General features: G+C 47.7%; 1 protein-coding gene across 1 annotated transcript in view; it reads left to right on the top strand.

Moving 5' to 3' along the window:
• Positions 1–9,283: 9,283 nt before the first annotated feature.
• synm (synemin, intermediate filament protein) overlaps positions 9,284–17,821 on the top strand; it is a 48,472-nt gene continuing 39,934 nt past the window's right edge. Inside the window, exon 1 of the mRNA XM_072434963.1 lies at positions 9,284–9,812. Within this exon, the coding sequence (XP_072291064.1) occupies positions 9,349–9,812 (464 nt within the window). The 5' untranslated portion in view covers positions 9,284–9,348. The remainder of the gene's footprint in view (positions 9,813–17,821) is intronic.

The following is a 17,821-nucleotide window of genomic DNA, read 5'->3' as shown; positions in this document are numbered from 1 at the left end:
GAGGGTCGGAGGGAGGGGCACGGAGTCATGAACGCTGATGTGTGTGACTTGGATGCCTAAATAGTGTAGCCGCACAAAGGGGCGTGAAAGGGGTGTGGTCCTAGTCCTGCAATCAAGATAACTTATCTTCATTTCTTAGCTTTCACAAAAAAGTCAATGATGACATACCTCTAGCTGCAAGCATGTTACCGTGGCAACCTGACAAATACTAACATAGAGCTACGGACTCACCCATCCCCCCACCACACGGTCCCCCTGCCAACCACTGACACTGTCACAACAGCACAGGTGAGGAGTGAGCTGAAGAGGATTAAAGTGAGGAAGGCAGCAGGACCTGATGGCATCAGCCCCAGGCTCCTTAAGTCCTGCAGATGAACTGTGTGGAGTTATGGAGCATGTCTTCAACATGAGCCTGAAGCTGAGGGTGGTACCACAGGTCTGGAAGACCTCCTGTCTGGTACCTGTGCCTAAGACACCGCGCCCCAAAGACCTCAACAGCTTCAGGCCAGTGGCTCTCACGTCCCACCTGATGAAGACACTGGAGCGGCTGGTCCTGGACCACCTCCGCTCCACCGTGAGCTCAGCCATGGACCCACTGCAGTTTGCATATCGGTCTGGCATCGGAGTGGAGGACGCCGTCATCCCCCTGCTGCACCGCTCTCTCTCTCACCTGGAAAAGCCTGGCAGCTCTGTGAGGATTCTGTTCTTCGATCTTTCCAGCGCCTTCAACACCATCCAGCCGCTGCTCCTGAGGGACAAGCTGGAGACGGCTGGTGTGGAGTATGACCTGGCAGAGTGGATCCTGGACTACCTCACAGACCGACCCCAGTTTGTGAGAGCCCGGAACTGTGTGTCTGACACTCGGACCTGCAGTGTGGGGGCGCCCCAGGGCACTGTCCTCACGCCCTTTCTCTTCACCCTCTACACTGCAGACTTCAGACATGACACGGACAGCTGTGTCCTGCAGAAGTTCTCTGATGACTCTGCCATCATCGGACTCATCACGGACGACGATGACGCGGAGTACAGAGGACTGGAGCAGGACTTTGTGGACTGGTGTCAGCGGGACCACCTCCTCATCAACACGGGGAAGACCAAGGAGATGGTGGTGGATTTCCGCAGACGCCACCCCACTGCCCCCTCACCAGTGAACATCCAGGGATGGGACATTGAGAGAGTGGACTCATACAAGTACCTGGGTGTTCATCTGAACCACAAACTGGACTGGACTCATAACACAGACGCACTGTACAGGAAGAGCCAGAGTCGGCTCTACCTCCTGAGGAGACTCAGGTCTTTTGGAGTGACAGGGCCACTCCTGAAGACCTTCTACGACTCTGTGGTAGCATCAGCCCTCCTGTACGGTGTGGTCTGCTGGAGCAGCAGCATCACAGAGAGGGAGAGGAAGAGGCTGGACAGAGTCATCAAGAAGTCCAGCTCCGTCCTGGGCTGTGCTCTGGACTCGGTGCAGCAGGTGGGGGACAGGAGGGTCCTGGCTAGATTCACATCTATGCTGGACCATGAGTGTCACCCCCTGCAGGACACTCTGTCCCCTGCAGGACACTCTGTCCCCTGCAGGACACTCTGTCCCCTGCAGGACACTCTGTCCCCTGCAGGACACTCTGTCCGCTCTGGAGAGCAGCTTCAGTGAGAGACTGATCCACCCTCGCTGTGTGAGGGAAAGGTTTCGCAGGTCTTTCCTTCCTGCTGCTGTCAGACTTTATAACAAACACTGTTAGTACTGAACACTCGCAATACTGACTTAACCATGTGCAATTCTGTCATATGTGCAATTGCTGTTGGAATTCATGTGCAATTCATGTGCAATTACTGTGAAATTCATGTGCAATCTATGTGCTGTCGTGACACATATTCATGTGCAATTACTGTCGTGATCGCATGCAATGGTATTTATGTATTTATTTATTTATTTGTCTATGGGAGTTTTTATTTATTTATAGGAGATCTTCTACTGAAAGTGTTTTTCAGACTTCCTATAAGTGATCTGTTCTTCTGGATCTACCTCTGTATCTTTCCTGCGTTGCATCCCCATGTGGGACAATATAGGAATATCTTATCTTATATCTTATCTTATCTTATCTTATCTTATCTTATCTTACAAGCATTTTGAATGGGATGAAAACAACAACAGATCATCAGAAGATTGCATGGTCATCTAATTTTTCAATTATTATTATTTTTTTCACAGATCCTGAATTTTGGGTCAAATTTTTTTTAGTTTTTGTTGACTTTCAGGGGATCAAAATTGAGGTGGTTTGCGGAAGAAGAGTCACATTTTAATTTTGTCACATTCTGCCCGGTCACAAATGAACCCGTTAAAAATGTTTTCAGTTGCGTACAACAAATAAGTTGTCTTTGATGAATTTGCATATCATTGCGTTCAACTTGGAAATCTTCACAAACGCTCCAGTAAAAAAAAAAAAAAAAGGTTTAAGAAAATTCCAAAAAATGCGATTTTGTTTAAAATTTACAATGAGCACACCTGAAGGTGTATCAGCTTCAAAGTTAGACAAATTTCATTGTTCACAGGTTTTGTGTCTTTTGGCCAAATTTTAAGTGTTTTCGATGAAAACTATAGGAGGAGATTGTCACAGCCTGCTCATCTCCTGTCTGCTGGTGTCTTTCCACTCTGCCAGTCAGTCCAACGTCTCCTGGAAAACTCCCTTTTCGTCAAGGCTGAGAAGTGTGAGTTTCACGCCTCGTCTGTCTCTTTCCTGGGGTACATTGTAGGGAGAGGGACCGTGGAGATGGACTCAGCCAAGGTTTCTGCCGTCACCTCTTGGCCCGTCTCTGATTCGCGCAAGCAGCTTCAACGTTTCCTGGGCTTCGCCAACTTCTACTGACGGTTCATCAGGGGCTACAGTTCAGCGGTGGCCCCCCTCACAGCTCTTACCTCCTCCAAGGTGCCCTTTCTCTGGTCCAAGGTAGCCAATGACCCTTTTCAGGCACTGAAGACACAATTCACCTCGGCCCTTATCCTCCATATGCCGGACCCTGAACGACAGTTCCTGGTTGAGGTGGATGCTTCCAACTTAGGAGTGGGGGCCGTCTTATCCCAGAGAGTGGCCTTTGACCAGAAGTTGCACCCTTGTGCTTTCTATTCCAGACGTTTGACCCCGACAGAGAGGAATTATGACATTGGGAACCGAGAGCTCCTCGCCGTCAAGTTGGTGACACTGGCTCGAGGGGATTAATTTGCCGTTTCTGGTATGGACGGACCATAACAAATTGAGTACCTCCAGTCCGCTAAGAGACTGAACTCCTGCCTGGGCTTGATGGGCACTCATCCTGACCTGCTTCAATTTTTCCCTCTCCTATCGACCGGGGTCCTGCAATGTCAAGCCTGATGCCCTCTCCCGTCAGTTCTTGGGGGAAGTGGGGGACAGACAGGGCCGACCCAGACACCATCCTGCCATCTTCCCGTCTGGTGGCCACACTCACCTGGGAGATCGAGGAGAAGGTCAGGGCCGCCGCCCAAGAACAATTTTTTTCCGTAAGCCTGACCTCCGGTCTGAGGTTCTACAATGGGCCCACAGCACTCAACTTACCTGCCATCCTGGGATCCAACGGACCAATGACGTTGTACAGCGCCGGTTCTGGTGGATGTCACTGGATGAGGACACTTTTACAGGTTTTGCACAAGCTGGCTCATCATGCCCAAGCTGTATTTCTACATCCTCTGCCTGTGCCTCATCGTCCCTGGTCGCACATTTATCTGGACTTTGTCACCAGTCTACCACCGTCCAGAGGCAACACTACTATCCTGACGGTGGTAGATTGGTTCAGCAAAATGGCACATTTCATGACCCTGACCAAGCTTCCCTCTGCAAAAGAGACGTCATCCGTCTCCATGGTATCCCATTGGATGTGGTCTCTGATCGGGGCCCCCAGTTCACCTCAGTATTCTGGAGAGAGTTTTGCTCCCTCCTGAGAGCCACCGTCAGCTTTTCTTCTGGGTACCACCCACAGTCCAACGGCCAGCCAGAACGCAAGAATCAGGAGATGGAAACACCGCTACGCTGCATGACTCAAAACCCCACTTCCTCGTCCGAACAGCTCCTATGGGTAGAATACGCCCACAACACCTTGACCAGCTCCGCCACTGGTCTCTCCCCCTTTGAGTGCACTTATGAGTTCCAGCCACGGCTTCCTGCCCCTCCGTCCAGGGCTTTATCCGCTGCTGTCGCAGAACTTGGACCCGAGCCAGGGCGGCTCTACTCCGGGTCGCTGATTGCTACACCGCGGCCGCCAATCGCCACTGCTCCAAGGCCCCGGACTACCAGCCAGGTCAGACGGTTTGGCTCTCTACACGTGATCTTCCCCTCTGAGTGGAATCCAAGAAACTGGCTCCTTGCTTCATCGATCCGTTTGAGATCCAGGAGATCATCAACCCAGTGGCGGTAAGGCTCGAACTCCCTAGATCCATGCGGGTTCATCCCATGTTTCATGCTCTCCAAGAGAGCGCCCTGATCCCTGCCGCGCCGCCTCCACACCCTCCTTGCCTCATCGAGGGAGGTCCCTCCTACACTGTCCGTCGCCTCCTGCAGTCTCGCCGACGTGGGAGGGAATTCCAGTACCTAGTGGATTGGGAGGGTTACGGCCCTGAGGAAAGTTCCTGGGTCCCTGGGAGGGACATCCTGGATCCTCGTCAGGGACTTCCATCGACGCAACCCCACCCAGACGTCCAGAAGCAGGCCACCTCCCAGACCACGCCCTCCATCGGAGTCCCCAAACGATAGTGACGATGGCGAGGATAGGGTGGGTCCCCGCTACTCTGAGGAAGACGACGACACTCCCCCCGGACAATGGATGTGGAGATGGAAGACTGGACTCTCGGACGAGTATTAGACTTTTTTGGTTTTAGGCTCCCATTGGCCTCATGTTAATCGATTTTTGAGGTGGCGCTACTGAGCCGTCTTTTAATATTTTTTCACTGGGTGTTCACTCAAAATGAAATTTTTTATACCACTCACTAGCATATCCGTCCATGTTTACAACTTTGATTTTCACCAGATTTCAGCTTTTTCGGGCATATAGCCTAGGAGGAGTTTATAAAAGTATGGCACGATTGTTAGAGGTGAGCAAATTTTCCTGACTTTTTCATCAGTGTTCACTGGGTGAAAATAGGGGGAGAGGGGGTACCAACAAGAAGAACGAAAGAACAATAAATAATATTCCGAGGCAAAAACAATGTTTCCCATTTTAAAAATATCACAAACTCGTGCTTACAAACATCATGGTGCGGGTCTCTGGTCACTGACTTTCGTGCCCATCGATTATTTTTGAATGGGCTTTGCACACAGTGTGTTATTACAATACAAAAACAATGTAAAATGTTTGCATTACATGTTTATGTGCACAGAACGTGCATGAGCTGGGGAATGCATTAGTGAACTAATTGGCGCAAATGAGCGTATTACATGAAAAAAGAAAGAGCGCTCATTTAGTGCACACTTTTTCGTGTTTTTTCGCACGGGCTTCCCTCGTTAATGATAATATTCAATTTTACAACTACTAATTAGTATGCCCTGGACGAGTCCGTTAGCGAGTTTGGAAGCAGAAATAGCAACTATTTTGATAAACTAGTCATAAAAACTAGGCACAAAAAAATAGCAATTTTTAAAATACTTTTCAAATAGAACTCAAATAGAAAATCTGCAATGGTCTTTACCACTAAATATACTTTAAAAATAGCGTTTTAACCGATATACATTCTATTTTACATATTTTACTTGTCATATTTTCAATTATGGGGGCAAGACCATGACAAATACTAAATGACAGATAATTATTTGTAACTTCCACATGCGTTGTCCCATTGAGTTAAACATTTCAATCACTGTTTACCTGTCACTGTTACTGAATAAGCTTACATACATCTCAAAAATTCAATGAGACTCAAGTCCTAATTTGGATCATTTTGCCTGTAATCCTACACCAATACTCCCCATTCAAATCTAATAGGAGCCATGGAACTCAGCAACATAGAGAGGAGAGCCGGGAGTGTCGGCCCCGAGAGTGCCGGCTCCGAGAGTGCAGGGCCCGAGAGTGCCGGCCCCGAGAGTGCAGGGCCCGAGAGTGCCGGGCCCGAGAGTGCCGGACCCGAGAGTGCAGGGCCATAGAGTGCAGGGCCCGAGAGTGCCGGCCCCGAGAGTGTTTATTTGTTCCCCAAATATTATAGTGTGTTTATTAGCGTGTGTATGTGTATATAAATCTATGTTTTCCTTTAGTTATGTTTTTGATTTAATAAACTTGTAGTAAGTGCAGCTTTTTACTGTCTCACAAATGTAATTAATTTTGTAATTACGTTTATGGTAAGCAAAAGCTGTTTGTTTGTATTATGTTTGTGGGGATTATTACGTTACAAGGGCCAAAGGTCAGGGATGCTCTGGGACAGTAAAATCAACTCTTTATTCAGCCCCTGCTGATTTTAGGCTTTACAAAATAAATTGAAATAATATATTTCCCTGGGACAAACTGTTTTAGATGGTGAAATGAAAAGGAATTGAATTTAAAGTTATTTAAAAGTAGCCTATGTGTATGGACATTGTGTGTATACCTGCTGACCACTGCAGAAAGGTCAAGGCCTGGATATTACTTGGACGGGAACACCGGACGCCACAATAGGACGCAACAGGGAACGTTGTTGTGTCCTTAGGCTCTTATGGTCACCGTCTGGTCTGGTGATGTATAGTTTGTCTTGTTTTACTCACGCTGTCTCTGCTCCTCTTCGTTTCCTCCTCCCTTCTTGTTGTCCCTCTGGTTACCGCCCGAGTGTGACCTCGCCCACCTAGTGTGGGATGAAACTATACTGACAACCATGTGTCTCTAAAGCACATGACAAGCACTCATCATTCTAAATAATTAATTATAGGCTATGTAAGAAGGTTATGGTAAATATTACCGCATGTTAATAAAATTCACCTTCTATCAGTGTGCTTGATTATAAAGTATTCATTTTGTTTATGGGCTCTGAGCAAATTGCGAATCTCAAACCAAAAAGCATAAAAGCGTGTAAGTGTAAATGGGTTCTATTCGGGTTCTATTCGGGTTCTATTTGGGTTCTATTCGGGTTCTATTTGGGTTCTATTCGGGTTCTATTCGGGTTCTATTCGGGTTCTATTCGGGTTCTATTTGGGTTCTATTCGGGTTCTATTCGGGTTCTATTCGGGTTCTATTCGGGTTCTATTCGGGTTCTATTTGGGTTCTATTCGGGTTCTATTCGGGTTCTATTCGGGTTCTATTTGGGTTCTATTCGGGTTCTATTCGGGTTCTATTCGGGTTCTATTCGGGTTCTATTCGGGTTCTATTTGGGTTCTATTCGGGTTCTATTTGGGTTCTATTTGGGTTCTATTCGGGTTCTATTCGGGTTCTATTTGGGTTCTATTCGGGTTCTATTCGGGTTCTATTTGGGTTCTATTTGGGTTCTATTCGGGTTCTATTCGGGTTCTATTCGGGTTCTATTTGGGTTCTATTTGGGTTCTATTCGGGTTCTATTTGGGTTCTATTTGGGTTCTATTCGGGTTCTATTTGGGTTCTATTTGGGTTCTATTCGGGTTCTATTTGGGTTCTATTCGGGTTCTATTCGGGTTCTATTCGGGTTCTATTCGGGTTCTATTTGGGTTCTATTCGGGTTCTATTTGGGTTCTATTTGGGTTCTATTCGGGTTCTATTTGGGTTCTATTCGGGTTCTATTCGGGTTCTATTTGGGTTCTATTCGGGTTCTATTCGGGTTCTATTCGGGTTCTATTCGGGTTCTATTCGGGTTCTATTCGGGTTCTATTCGGGTTCTATTCGGGTTCTATTCGGGTTCTATTCGGGTTCTATTCGGGTTCTATTTGGGTTCTATTCGGGTTCTATTCGGGTTCTATTCGGGTTCTATTCGGGTTCTATTCGGGTTCTATTCGGGTTCTATTCGGGTTCTATTTGGGTTCTATTCGGGTTCTATTCGGGTTCTATTCGGGTTCTATTCGGGTTCTATTCGGGTTCTATTTGGGTTCTATTCTGGTTCTATTTGGGTTCTATTTGGGTTCTATTCGGGTTCTATTCGGGTTCTATTCGGGTTCTATTTGGGTTCTATTTGGGTTCTATTCGGGTTCTATTCGGGTTCTATTTGGGTTCTATTTGGGTTCTATTTGGGTTCTATTCGGGTTCTATTTGGGTTCTATTCGGGTTCTATTTGGGTTCTATTCGGGTTCTATTCGGGTTCTATTTGGGTTCTATTCGGGTTCTATTTGGGTTCTATTTGGGTTCTATTTGGGTTCTATTCGGGTTCTATTCGGGTTCTATTTGGGTTCTATTTGGGTTCTATTTGGGTTCTATTCGGGTTCTATTCGGGTTCTATTTGGGTTCTATTCGGGTTCTATTTGGGTTCTATTCGGGTTCTATTTGGGTTCTATTTGGGTTCTATTCGGGTTCTATTCGGGTTCTATTCGGGTTCTATTTGGGTTCTATTCTGGTTCTATTCGGGTTCTATTCGGGTTCTATTTGGGTTCTATTTGGGTTCTATTCGGGTTCTATTCGGGTTCTATTTGGGTTCTATTTGGGTTCTATTCGGGTTCTATTCGGGTTCTATTTGGGTTCTATTCGGGTTCTATTCGGGTTCTATTTGGGTTCTATTCGGGTTCTATTTGGGTTCTATTTGGGTTCTATTTGGGCTCTATTTGGGTTCTATTCGGGTTCTATTCGGGTTCTATTTGGGTTCTATTCGGGTTCTATTCGGGTTCTATTTGGGTTCTATTCGGGTTCTATTTGGGTTCTATTTGGGTTCTATTCGGGTTCTATTTGGGTTCTATTCGGGTTCTATTCGGGTTCTATTTGGGTTCTATTCGGGTTCTATTTGGGTTCTATTTGGGTTCTATTCGGGTTCTATTCGGGTTCTATTTGGGTTCTATTTGGGTTCTATTTGGGTTCTATTTGGGTTCTATTCGGGTTCTATTTGGGTTCTATTTGGGTTCTATTCGGGTTCTATTTGGGTTCTATTTGGGTTCTATTCGGGTTCTATTTGGGTTCTATTTGGGTTCTATTCGGGTTCTATTCGGGTTCTATTTGGGTTCTATTTGGGTTCTATTTGGGTTCTATTCGGGTTCTATTTGGGTTCTATTCGGGTTCTATTTGGGTTCGAGGCGAGCTCGTGTTTCTTCGGACTCATTCGGAGCCACTCGTGCGGGCCTCGGGTCTGCTCCAGACCGCGCCCTCCTCCTCCTCCGTGTCCTCCCCTGGTCCTCCCTCTTCTCTTCTGCTCTTGTCCCGGGCAGGAGCGTCCCACACTCGGCTCCGCAGCAGCTCCATGAGGACTCTCACCTCTTGCTTCTGCTAAACTTCACTATGATGCCTTTTACGCGAACTTTCGAGTCGGACAAACGCCAGCTGCAAGAGCTCAACTGCAAACTGGAACGATATGTAACCCGGGCAACGCAACTGGAGGTGGAAAACGCACATCTAGCCAGAGAATTACTGGAGCTGAGGCAGGCTACGAGCGCGCAGCAGAAGGAGCCCAAACATGACAGAGAAATGAGGGATCTTCGGCGCGCGGTGGAGCGGCTGAACGCGGAGCGGCTCCGCGCGGAGATGGAGACGGAGAAGCTGCGTCGGGAGATGGTGACGGTGCAGGCGCTGTGCAGCGAGCACAAGGACGTGTGCAGGGACATGAGCGAGGAGCTCCAGGGCTGCGAGCTGGAGTTACGCGTGTCCCACAGAGAGAAGAGCGAGATGCAGCAGCGCCTGGAGCGGCTGCAGGAGGAGCGCAGGGGTCTGGAGGAGGCTCAAAGACACGAGCTGCTGCAGCTCAGGTAGGACTGGACACAGCAGGGACTGGACACAGCAGGGACTGGACACAGAGTCATCGGACTGGACACAGAGTCATCGGACTGGACACAGAGTCATAGGACTGGACACAGAGTCATAGGACTGGACACAGCGGGAGTCATAGGACTGGACACAGAGTCATAGGGCTGGACACAGCGGGAGACATAGGACTGGACACAGAGTCATAGGGCTGGACACAGCGGGAGACATAGGACTGGACACAGAGTCATAGGACTGGACACAGAGTCATAGGACTGGACACAGAGGGAGTCATAGGACTGGACACAGAGTCATAGGACTGGACACAGAGTCATAGGGCTGGACACAGCGGGAGACATAGGACTGGACACAGAGTCATAGGACTGGACACAGAGGGAGTCATAGGACTGGACACAGAGGGAGTCATAGGACTGGACACAGAGTCATAGGACTGGACACAGCGGGAGTCATAGGACTGGACACAGCGGGAGTCATAGGACTGGACACAGAGTCATAGGACTGGACACAGCGGGAGTCATAGGACTGGACACAGAGTCATAGGACTGGACACAGAGTCATAGGACTGGACACAGAGGGAGTCATAGGACTGGACACAGAGTCATAGGGCTGGACACAGAGGGAGTCATAGGACTGGACACAGAGTCATAGGGCTGGACACAGAGGGAGTCATAGGACTGGACACAGCGGGAGTCATAGGACTGGACACAGAGTCATAGGGCTGGACACAGCGGGAGACATAGGACTGGACACAGAGTCATAGGACTGGACACAGAGTCATAGGACTGGACACAGAGTCATAGGACTGGACACAGAGGGAGTCATAGGACTGGACACAGAGTCATAGGGCTGGACACAGCGGGAGACATAGGACTGGACACAGAGTCATAGGACTGGACACAGAGTCATAGGACTGGACACAGAGTCATAGGACTGGACACAGAGGGAGTCATAGGACTGGACACAGAGTCATAGGGCTGGACACAGAGGGAGTCATAGGACTGGACACAGCGGGAGACATAGGACTGGACACAGAGGGAGTCATAGCAACATGAGGACATGCAGAGACCTACAGAGCATTATACTGTAGAAATAGTCACAAGCAGAGATGTCAGTAACTAAGCACATTCAGGCCTTGTACACTAGGGGGCGCTGTGTCATTCGGCTAAACTTGTTCTCACAATCACATAAAACACATTTACACGAGAAAACAATTTGTATTTTTACATGTCTGTGTGATTTTGTTTTCTTCAACCACTTTCACAAGATTTAAAATGCTTTTTTACTCATTTTTTATTTTATTTTTAATTTAAGAAGAAAAGGAAAATTGGATGCGCCTCCAAAATGTGGATATGCCTTAAAAATGTCATAACATAATCTTCTAATTTTGTCACATTTTAAAATGGTGCTACGCTGCATATGCTAATGAACTGAACTGGAACAAAGGACACTTTGTTTTATACCAGGTTTTGGTCCTGAAAGTTAAATGTTATGCACCTCTTGAAGAGATGTTTTGTCCTGTTCTCTAATGTATTGCAGATGAATAAATCCAAATCTCTCAAATTTTTACGTATAGGTTCTTATGACAGCTGCAGGTGTTGTATATGCTGTTGATCACTTGTGATTTGAAGTTCCTGGGGCCCCACTCCTCTGCTGCCTCCCTGTGCTCTGACCCCTGCTCACAGCTAGAGCGCCCCCTGCCTGTGAGCTGGATCCTCACACCTCACAGTTGATTGTGGACGGTCTTCAGAGTCCAGACTACAACACTGAGTATCAAAATGTAGTTAGGACATTTAGAAAATCTTATTGGCCCGTATGCTTTGTTAGACAGGACAGCTAAGTATGAAAAGGGGATGAGAAAGAAGGGAGGACATGCAGTGAATTGTCAAACTCACGACACTGTGGCCGGCACATGGAGCCTGCCATGTGTGCATCGACCATCAGGCATCGACCATCAGGCATCGACCACCAGGCATCGACCACCAGCCATTGACCACCAGGCATTGACCACCAGGCATCGACCACCAGGCATCGACCACCAGGCATCGACCATCAGGCATCGACCATCAGGCATCACCCACCAGGCATCGATCACCAGGCATCGACCACCAGGCATCGACCATCAGGCATCGACCATCAGGCATCACCCACCAGGCATCGATCACCAGGCATCGACCACCAGGCATCGACCATCAGGCATCGACCATCAGGCATCACCCACCAGGCATCGACCACCAGGCATCGACCATCAGGCATCACCCACCAGGCATCGACCATCAGGCATCGACCACCAGGCATCGACCACCAGGCATCGACCACCAGGGAGCACACCTGGAGCCTGCCATGTGTGCATCGACCACCAGGCATCGACCACCAGGCATCGACCACCAGGGAGCACACCTGGAGCCTGCCATGTGTGCATCGACCACCAGGCATCGACCACCAGGCATCGACCACCAGGGAGCACACCTGGAGCCTGCCATGTGTGCATCGACCACCAGGCATCGACCACCAGGCATCGACCACCAGGCATCGACCACCAGGCATCGACCATCAGGCATCACCCACCAGGCATCGATCACCAGGCATCGATCACCAGGCATCGACCACCAGGCATCGACCATCAGGCATCGACCATCAGGCATCACCCACCAGGCATCGACCACCAGGCATCGACCATCAGGCATCACCCACCAGGCATCGACCATCAGGCATCGACCACCAGGCATCGACCACCAGGCATCGACCACCAGGGAGCACACCTGGAGCCTGCCATGTGTGCATCGACCACCAGGCATCGACCACCAGGCATCGACCACCAGGGAGCACACCTGGAGCCTGCCATGTGTGCATCGACCACCAGGCATCGACCACCAGGCATCGACCACCAGGCATCGACCACCAGGCATCGACCACCAGGCATCGACCACCAGGCATCGACCACCAGGCAGCACACCTGGAGCCAGATTTTTAGAAAAAGTGATGAAATGTATAGGCTTTGTAGATCATCTCATCAAGTTGTTCCTGCTTTGTGAGCAGTACAAAGGGGTGGGGCACTTCCTGTGTCATTCTGCGCTCTTGGCTCTTGCCTCACTCTTTCCACTCTGGGCAGAGCTTATTGATAACAGAGAGCTCTCTCCCAGTGGCACCCCAGACTGCAACTGCAGTCCTGCTGGTGCCACTAGAAGAGCTCGTACTTGTGCACTCTTGCTCTCTCTCTCTCTCTCTCTCTCTCTCTCTCTCTCTCTCTCTCTCTCGCGCGATTGGGAAACACTGCACAAGAGTTCCCACTGGTGTCCTTGTAAATATATAGGCCTGTTAAAAAGTACTAATATTTTTGGTACACACATGGCTACGCCAATCGAGAGAGTAAATTAGAGAAAAATATCAAATAAAACATAAAAGAGAACATCAGTATGCAGAGGACCTTGGCTCGGTCGTTCTCCACCACATTTGGAGGTGTTTCCACTTTGTCCTTGGGGTCTCCAGCCCGTGCTCTGCACAGATGTTTCTTACACTATGTCAGCTCCTGGTGATGGAGCTCCATGTGTGCTGTCCCTGCAGCATCTGCACCTGCAGTTATGTGTGGGACTGTCTCAGGGCCCTTTGCACAGCTACACCTTGGGTCTTGTCTGGTGGTAGATCTGGGCCTCTATTGATCTGGTTTTCAGGTCCTGCCCCTGTCCTGCTCCTGTCCTGCCCCTGTCCTGCCATGATCAGAGCCTCTGTCCTTCAGACCGGCTCTTTCTAACCATTGGTAGGATCTCGTGATATCAGCCACTTCAGTTATGTTCCGGTGGTACATCCCATGTAGGGGCGTGTCCTCCCATGTAGGGGCGTGTCCTCCCATGATGGTCCCTCCAGCACCTCATTATCCTCTGTTCCTCATTGTCTGAGACATTCACTGAGCACGTCCTCTGTAGGAGCCTTGTCCTTGATGTATTTATGGATTTTGGACGTTTTGTCCTGGATATTGGCTCTCACACTAGTCCTCGGCCGCCTTCCTTACGGCTAGTGTACAGTCTCAGGGAGCTAGTGTCCAGTCTCAGGGTGCTAGTGTCCAGTCTCAGGGTGCTAGTGTACAGTCTCAGGGTGCTAGTGTCCGGTCTCAGGGTGCTAGTGTCCAGTCTCAGGGTGCTAGTGTACAGTCTCAGGGTGCTAGTGTACAGTCTCACGGTGCTAGTGTGCAGTCTAAGGGTGCTAGTGTACGGTCTCAGGGTGCTAGTGTGCAGTCTCAGGGTGCTAGTGTAGAGTCTCAGGGTGCTAGTGTACGGTCTCAGGGTGCTAGTGTCCAGTCTCAGGGTGCTAGTGTACAGTCTCAGGGTGCTAGTGTACAGTCTCAGGGTGCTAGTGTACAGTCTCAGGGTGCTAGTGTACAGTCTCAGGGTGCTAGTGTGCAGTCTCAGGGTGCTAGTGTGCAGTCTCAGGGTGCTAGTGTGCAGTCTCACGGTGCTAGTGTCCAGTCTCAGGGTGCTAGTGTAGAGTCTCAGGGTGCAAGTGTACAGTCTCAGGGTGCTAGTGTAGAGTCTCAGGGTGCTAGTGTCCAGTCTCAGGGTGCTAGTGTGCAGTCTCAGGGTGCTAGTGTCCAGTCTCAGGGTGCTAGTGTCCAGTCTCAGGGTGCTAGTGTGCAGTCTAAGGGTGCTAGTGTACGGTCTCAGGGTGCTAGTGTGCAGTCTCAGGGTGCTAGTGTGCAGTCTCACGGTGCTAGTGTCCAGTCTCAGGGTGCTAGTGTAGAGTCTCAGGGTGCTAGTGTCCAGTCTCAGGGTGCTAGTGTCCAGTCTCAGGGTGATAGTGTGCAGTCTCAGGGTGCTAGTGTCCAGTCTCAGGGTCCTAGTGTACAGTCTCAGGGTGCTAGTGTACAGTCTCAGGGTGCTAGTGTACAGTCTCAGGGTGCTAGTGTACAGTCTCAGGGTGCTAGTGTACAGTCTCAGGGTGCTAGTGTACAGTCTCAGGGTGCTAGTGTACAGTCTCAGGGTGCTAGTGTACAGTCTCAGGGTGCTAGTGTACAGTCTCAGGGTGCTAGTGTGCAGTCTCAGGGTGCTAGTGTACAGTCTCAGGGTGCTAGTGTACAGTCTCAGGGTGCTAGTGTACAGTCTCAGGGTGCTAGTGTACAGTCTCAGGGTGCTAGTGTACAGTCTCAGGGTGCTAGTGTCCAGTCTCAGGGTGCTAGTGTACAGTCTCAGGGTGCTAGTGTACAGTCTCAAGGTGCTGGATTTGGGATGGAACTCTCCATGGTCAGGAGCTTTCGTGTCTGAACATTTGTGGTCTGTATCTCCTCCTTTGGCCAACTGATTCATCCTGCAGGGTCTAATCACTGGCAGGGCGTAGCTCTTACTATTGAGCTGGCTTCTGAGGACTTGCTAGGGAATTACTAGGGAATTGGCTGAAGCCGCTTTCCTGTGTAAGTGTAAAGTGTAAAGTGTAATCGCACTGAAACTTGACAAGGCTTGTGCGCATGCTCCACGACCCATGCTGATGTATGACCCCTGGAACAAAACCATGCAAGGAAGAACACAACAACAGGGTGAGCGTGCACTTTATCTGCACAATAACTAACGCAGACATTACATACGAGACAGGCTGCGAAATAGACAGGGGCCCGGGGCCCTTAAGCAGTCAAATCTCCGGCGGGCCCGGGGTTTGAATTAGGAGGGGCCCCGGGCCCCTGTATCTAAATTCCTCTAAAAAAAAAATCAAGATTTAACTAGTAATTTGGCCATATTTGGGGCATTTTCAACGCTTAAGTTTCGTTTTGACAGACATGCCCACTTCGCAGTCTTCTCGCTTCTCATTGGCCGAGCGGTGTCCGTGATCTAATTTCGATGAAAGCGGGCATTTGATTTGCCGCTGCCTTCGGTCGCGTTCGGTTGTACTCGGAAATTCTTGGTCTAATTTTGCCCCAAAAGTCATATCTAGGTTGGCGGGCGTCAATCTCTCCTCAGTCCACAATTCAGTCTTTTTAAAGTTGTTTGCAACAAAAGCTGTGTCAATGTGGAAGTATCCAAGGGCCCCAAGGGCCCCGCCCCCTTTGGAGTTGTTATTATCGGGGCAATGTTTATATGTTAGTAGTTTATTTTGTAGGACGTGATTTTATATATTGCACAAGATCTCTTTGTGTCAAATGCTGTAAACAGTATTTATTTTGTATCTAAGAAACATGATTATATTAAATTAAACAGTATTAAAGATCATGATCTCTGGTTTATATGATTCACTATTTGTGCTCTTCATATCAAATAAAGGATAAAAGTACTTTAAATTGTTTTACATGCTAATAACCAGGTTTAAAACAACACATTTATCTTGTTCTTATGACGCAGCGATGCCCTGCGCGCTTGTGGTCCCCTGAAATTGCTGGGGGGCCCCTAACTTTTTTAGGTAGGGGGCCCCCCTGGTCCCTCACTTTGAAAATCTATTTCTCAGCCTGCGAGATGAACAAAGCTGCATCTTGCTGTTGTTCGAAAATGCTCATGACAGTTGTTTATATGTGACGCAAAAGGTCAACCGGAATGGAGGGGCGTATTATTCCCCTGAAACGATGCATATCGCCACCTAGTGCTAGGAGGACGACACGTCCTTGTCAGGAATTCAACTTTCTCGTCTGCATGTATACTTGGACAAGGACAGAGCTTCGTCAAGACGTCAAAACCGAATGTTATAAAAACTGTGTTTTTCGCAATCATGTAAACGCACTGACTGACGCAAACCGTCAAAATTGGGACTAAACCAAGACTAATCCTGGAATTAAACCTGGACTGGACCAGGACTAGAACAGGACCACACCAAAGTCTTCAACGACAATGTCTGAGGTATGAACCCAGCTTTCTCTTCAGCGCACAACTGTAAACTGAACTCAGTCGATGCCTTGAAATCATTATTTTTACGTCCCTGTCAACATGACATTACATTACAAGGAGAGGAAAACAGACTAACATCATTCATGAAAAATAAACTTGTATTAGTTACACAGGGTCGGCTTTAGGAACGCGCAGCATGAAAACCAAGTTATGTGGATGGCCACAAGCTACATTTGAGTGATTGTTTCATGTAAATCCACCAAATAAAACCAAAGTTATAATTTCAATTCCATAAAAAAAAGTGCCTGTAGTACACGTGTTTTGTTATCATTTAACATTAGAAACTTAACAAAACAAAATGATCAAAACTGGTCATTCAACAATATATATTACTACTATGCACAGGTATAACGTTGATTAGTTTTCTTAGAAAAAATAGAAGTTGTGACCTTCACAATGAAATAGTTAAACTTTTGTCACATTTGTCATGAAAGAAAATACACGGATTATTGCATTATAAACATACTATTACATGGTGTATAAGCCTAAACATACTATTACATGGTGTATAAGTCTAAACACACTATTACATGGTGTATAAGTCTAAACACACTATTACATGGTGTATAAGCCTAAACACACTATTACATGTGTATAAGTCTAAACACACTATTACATGGTGTATAAGTCTAAACACACTATTGCATGGTGTATAAGTCTAAACACACTATTACATGTGTATAAGTCTAAACACACTATTACATGTGTATAAGTCTAAACACACTATTACATGGTGTATAAGTCTAAACATACTATTACATGGTATATAAGTCTAAACATACTATTACATGTGTATAAGTCTAAACATACTATTACATGGTGTATAAGTCTAAACACACTATTACATGGTGTATAAGTCTAAACATACTATTACATGGTATATAAGTCTAAACATACTATTACATGTGTATAAGTCTAAACATACTATTACATGGTATATAAGTCTAAACATACTATTACATGTGTATAAGTCTAAACATACTATTACATGGTGTATAAGTCTAAACATACTATTACATGGTATATAAGTCTAAACATACTATTACATGTGTATAAGTCTAAACATACTATTACATGGTGTATAAGTCTACACACACTATTACATGGTGTATAAGCCTAAACATACTATTACATGGTGT

Source organism: Eucyclogobius newberryi, unplaced genomic scaffold (assembly GCF_026437365.1).
Source record: "Eucyclogobius newberryi isolate DKJ021-1_F unplaced genomic scaffold, fEucNew1.0.hap1 SCAF_7, whole genome shotgun sequence".
Lineage (NCBI taxonomy): Eukaryota > Metazoa > Chordata > Actinopteri > Gobiiformes > Gobiidae > Eucyclogobius > Eucyclogobius newberryi.
This window is presented reverse-complemented; position numbering and strand designations above follow the sequence as displayed.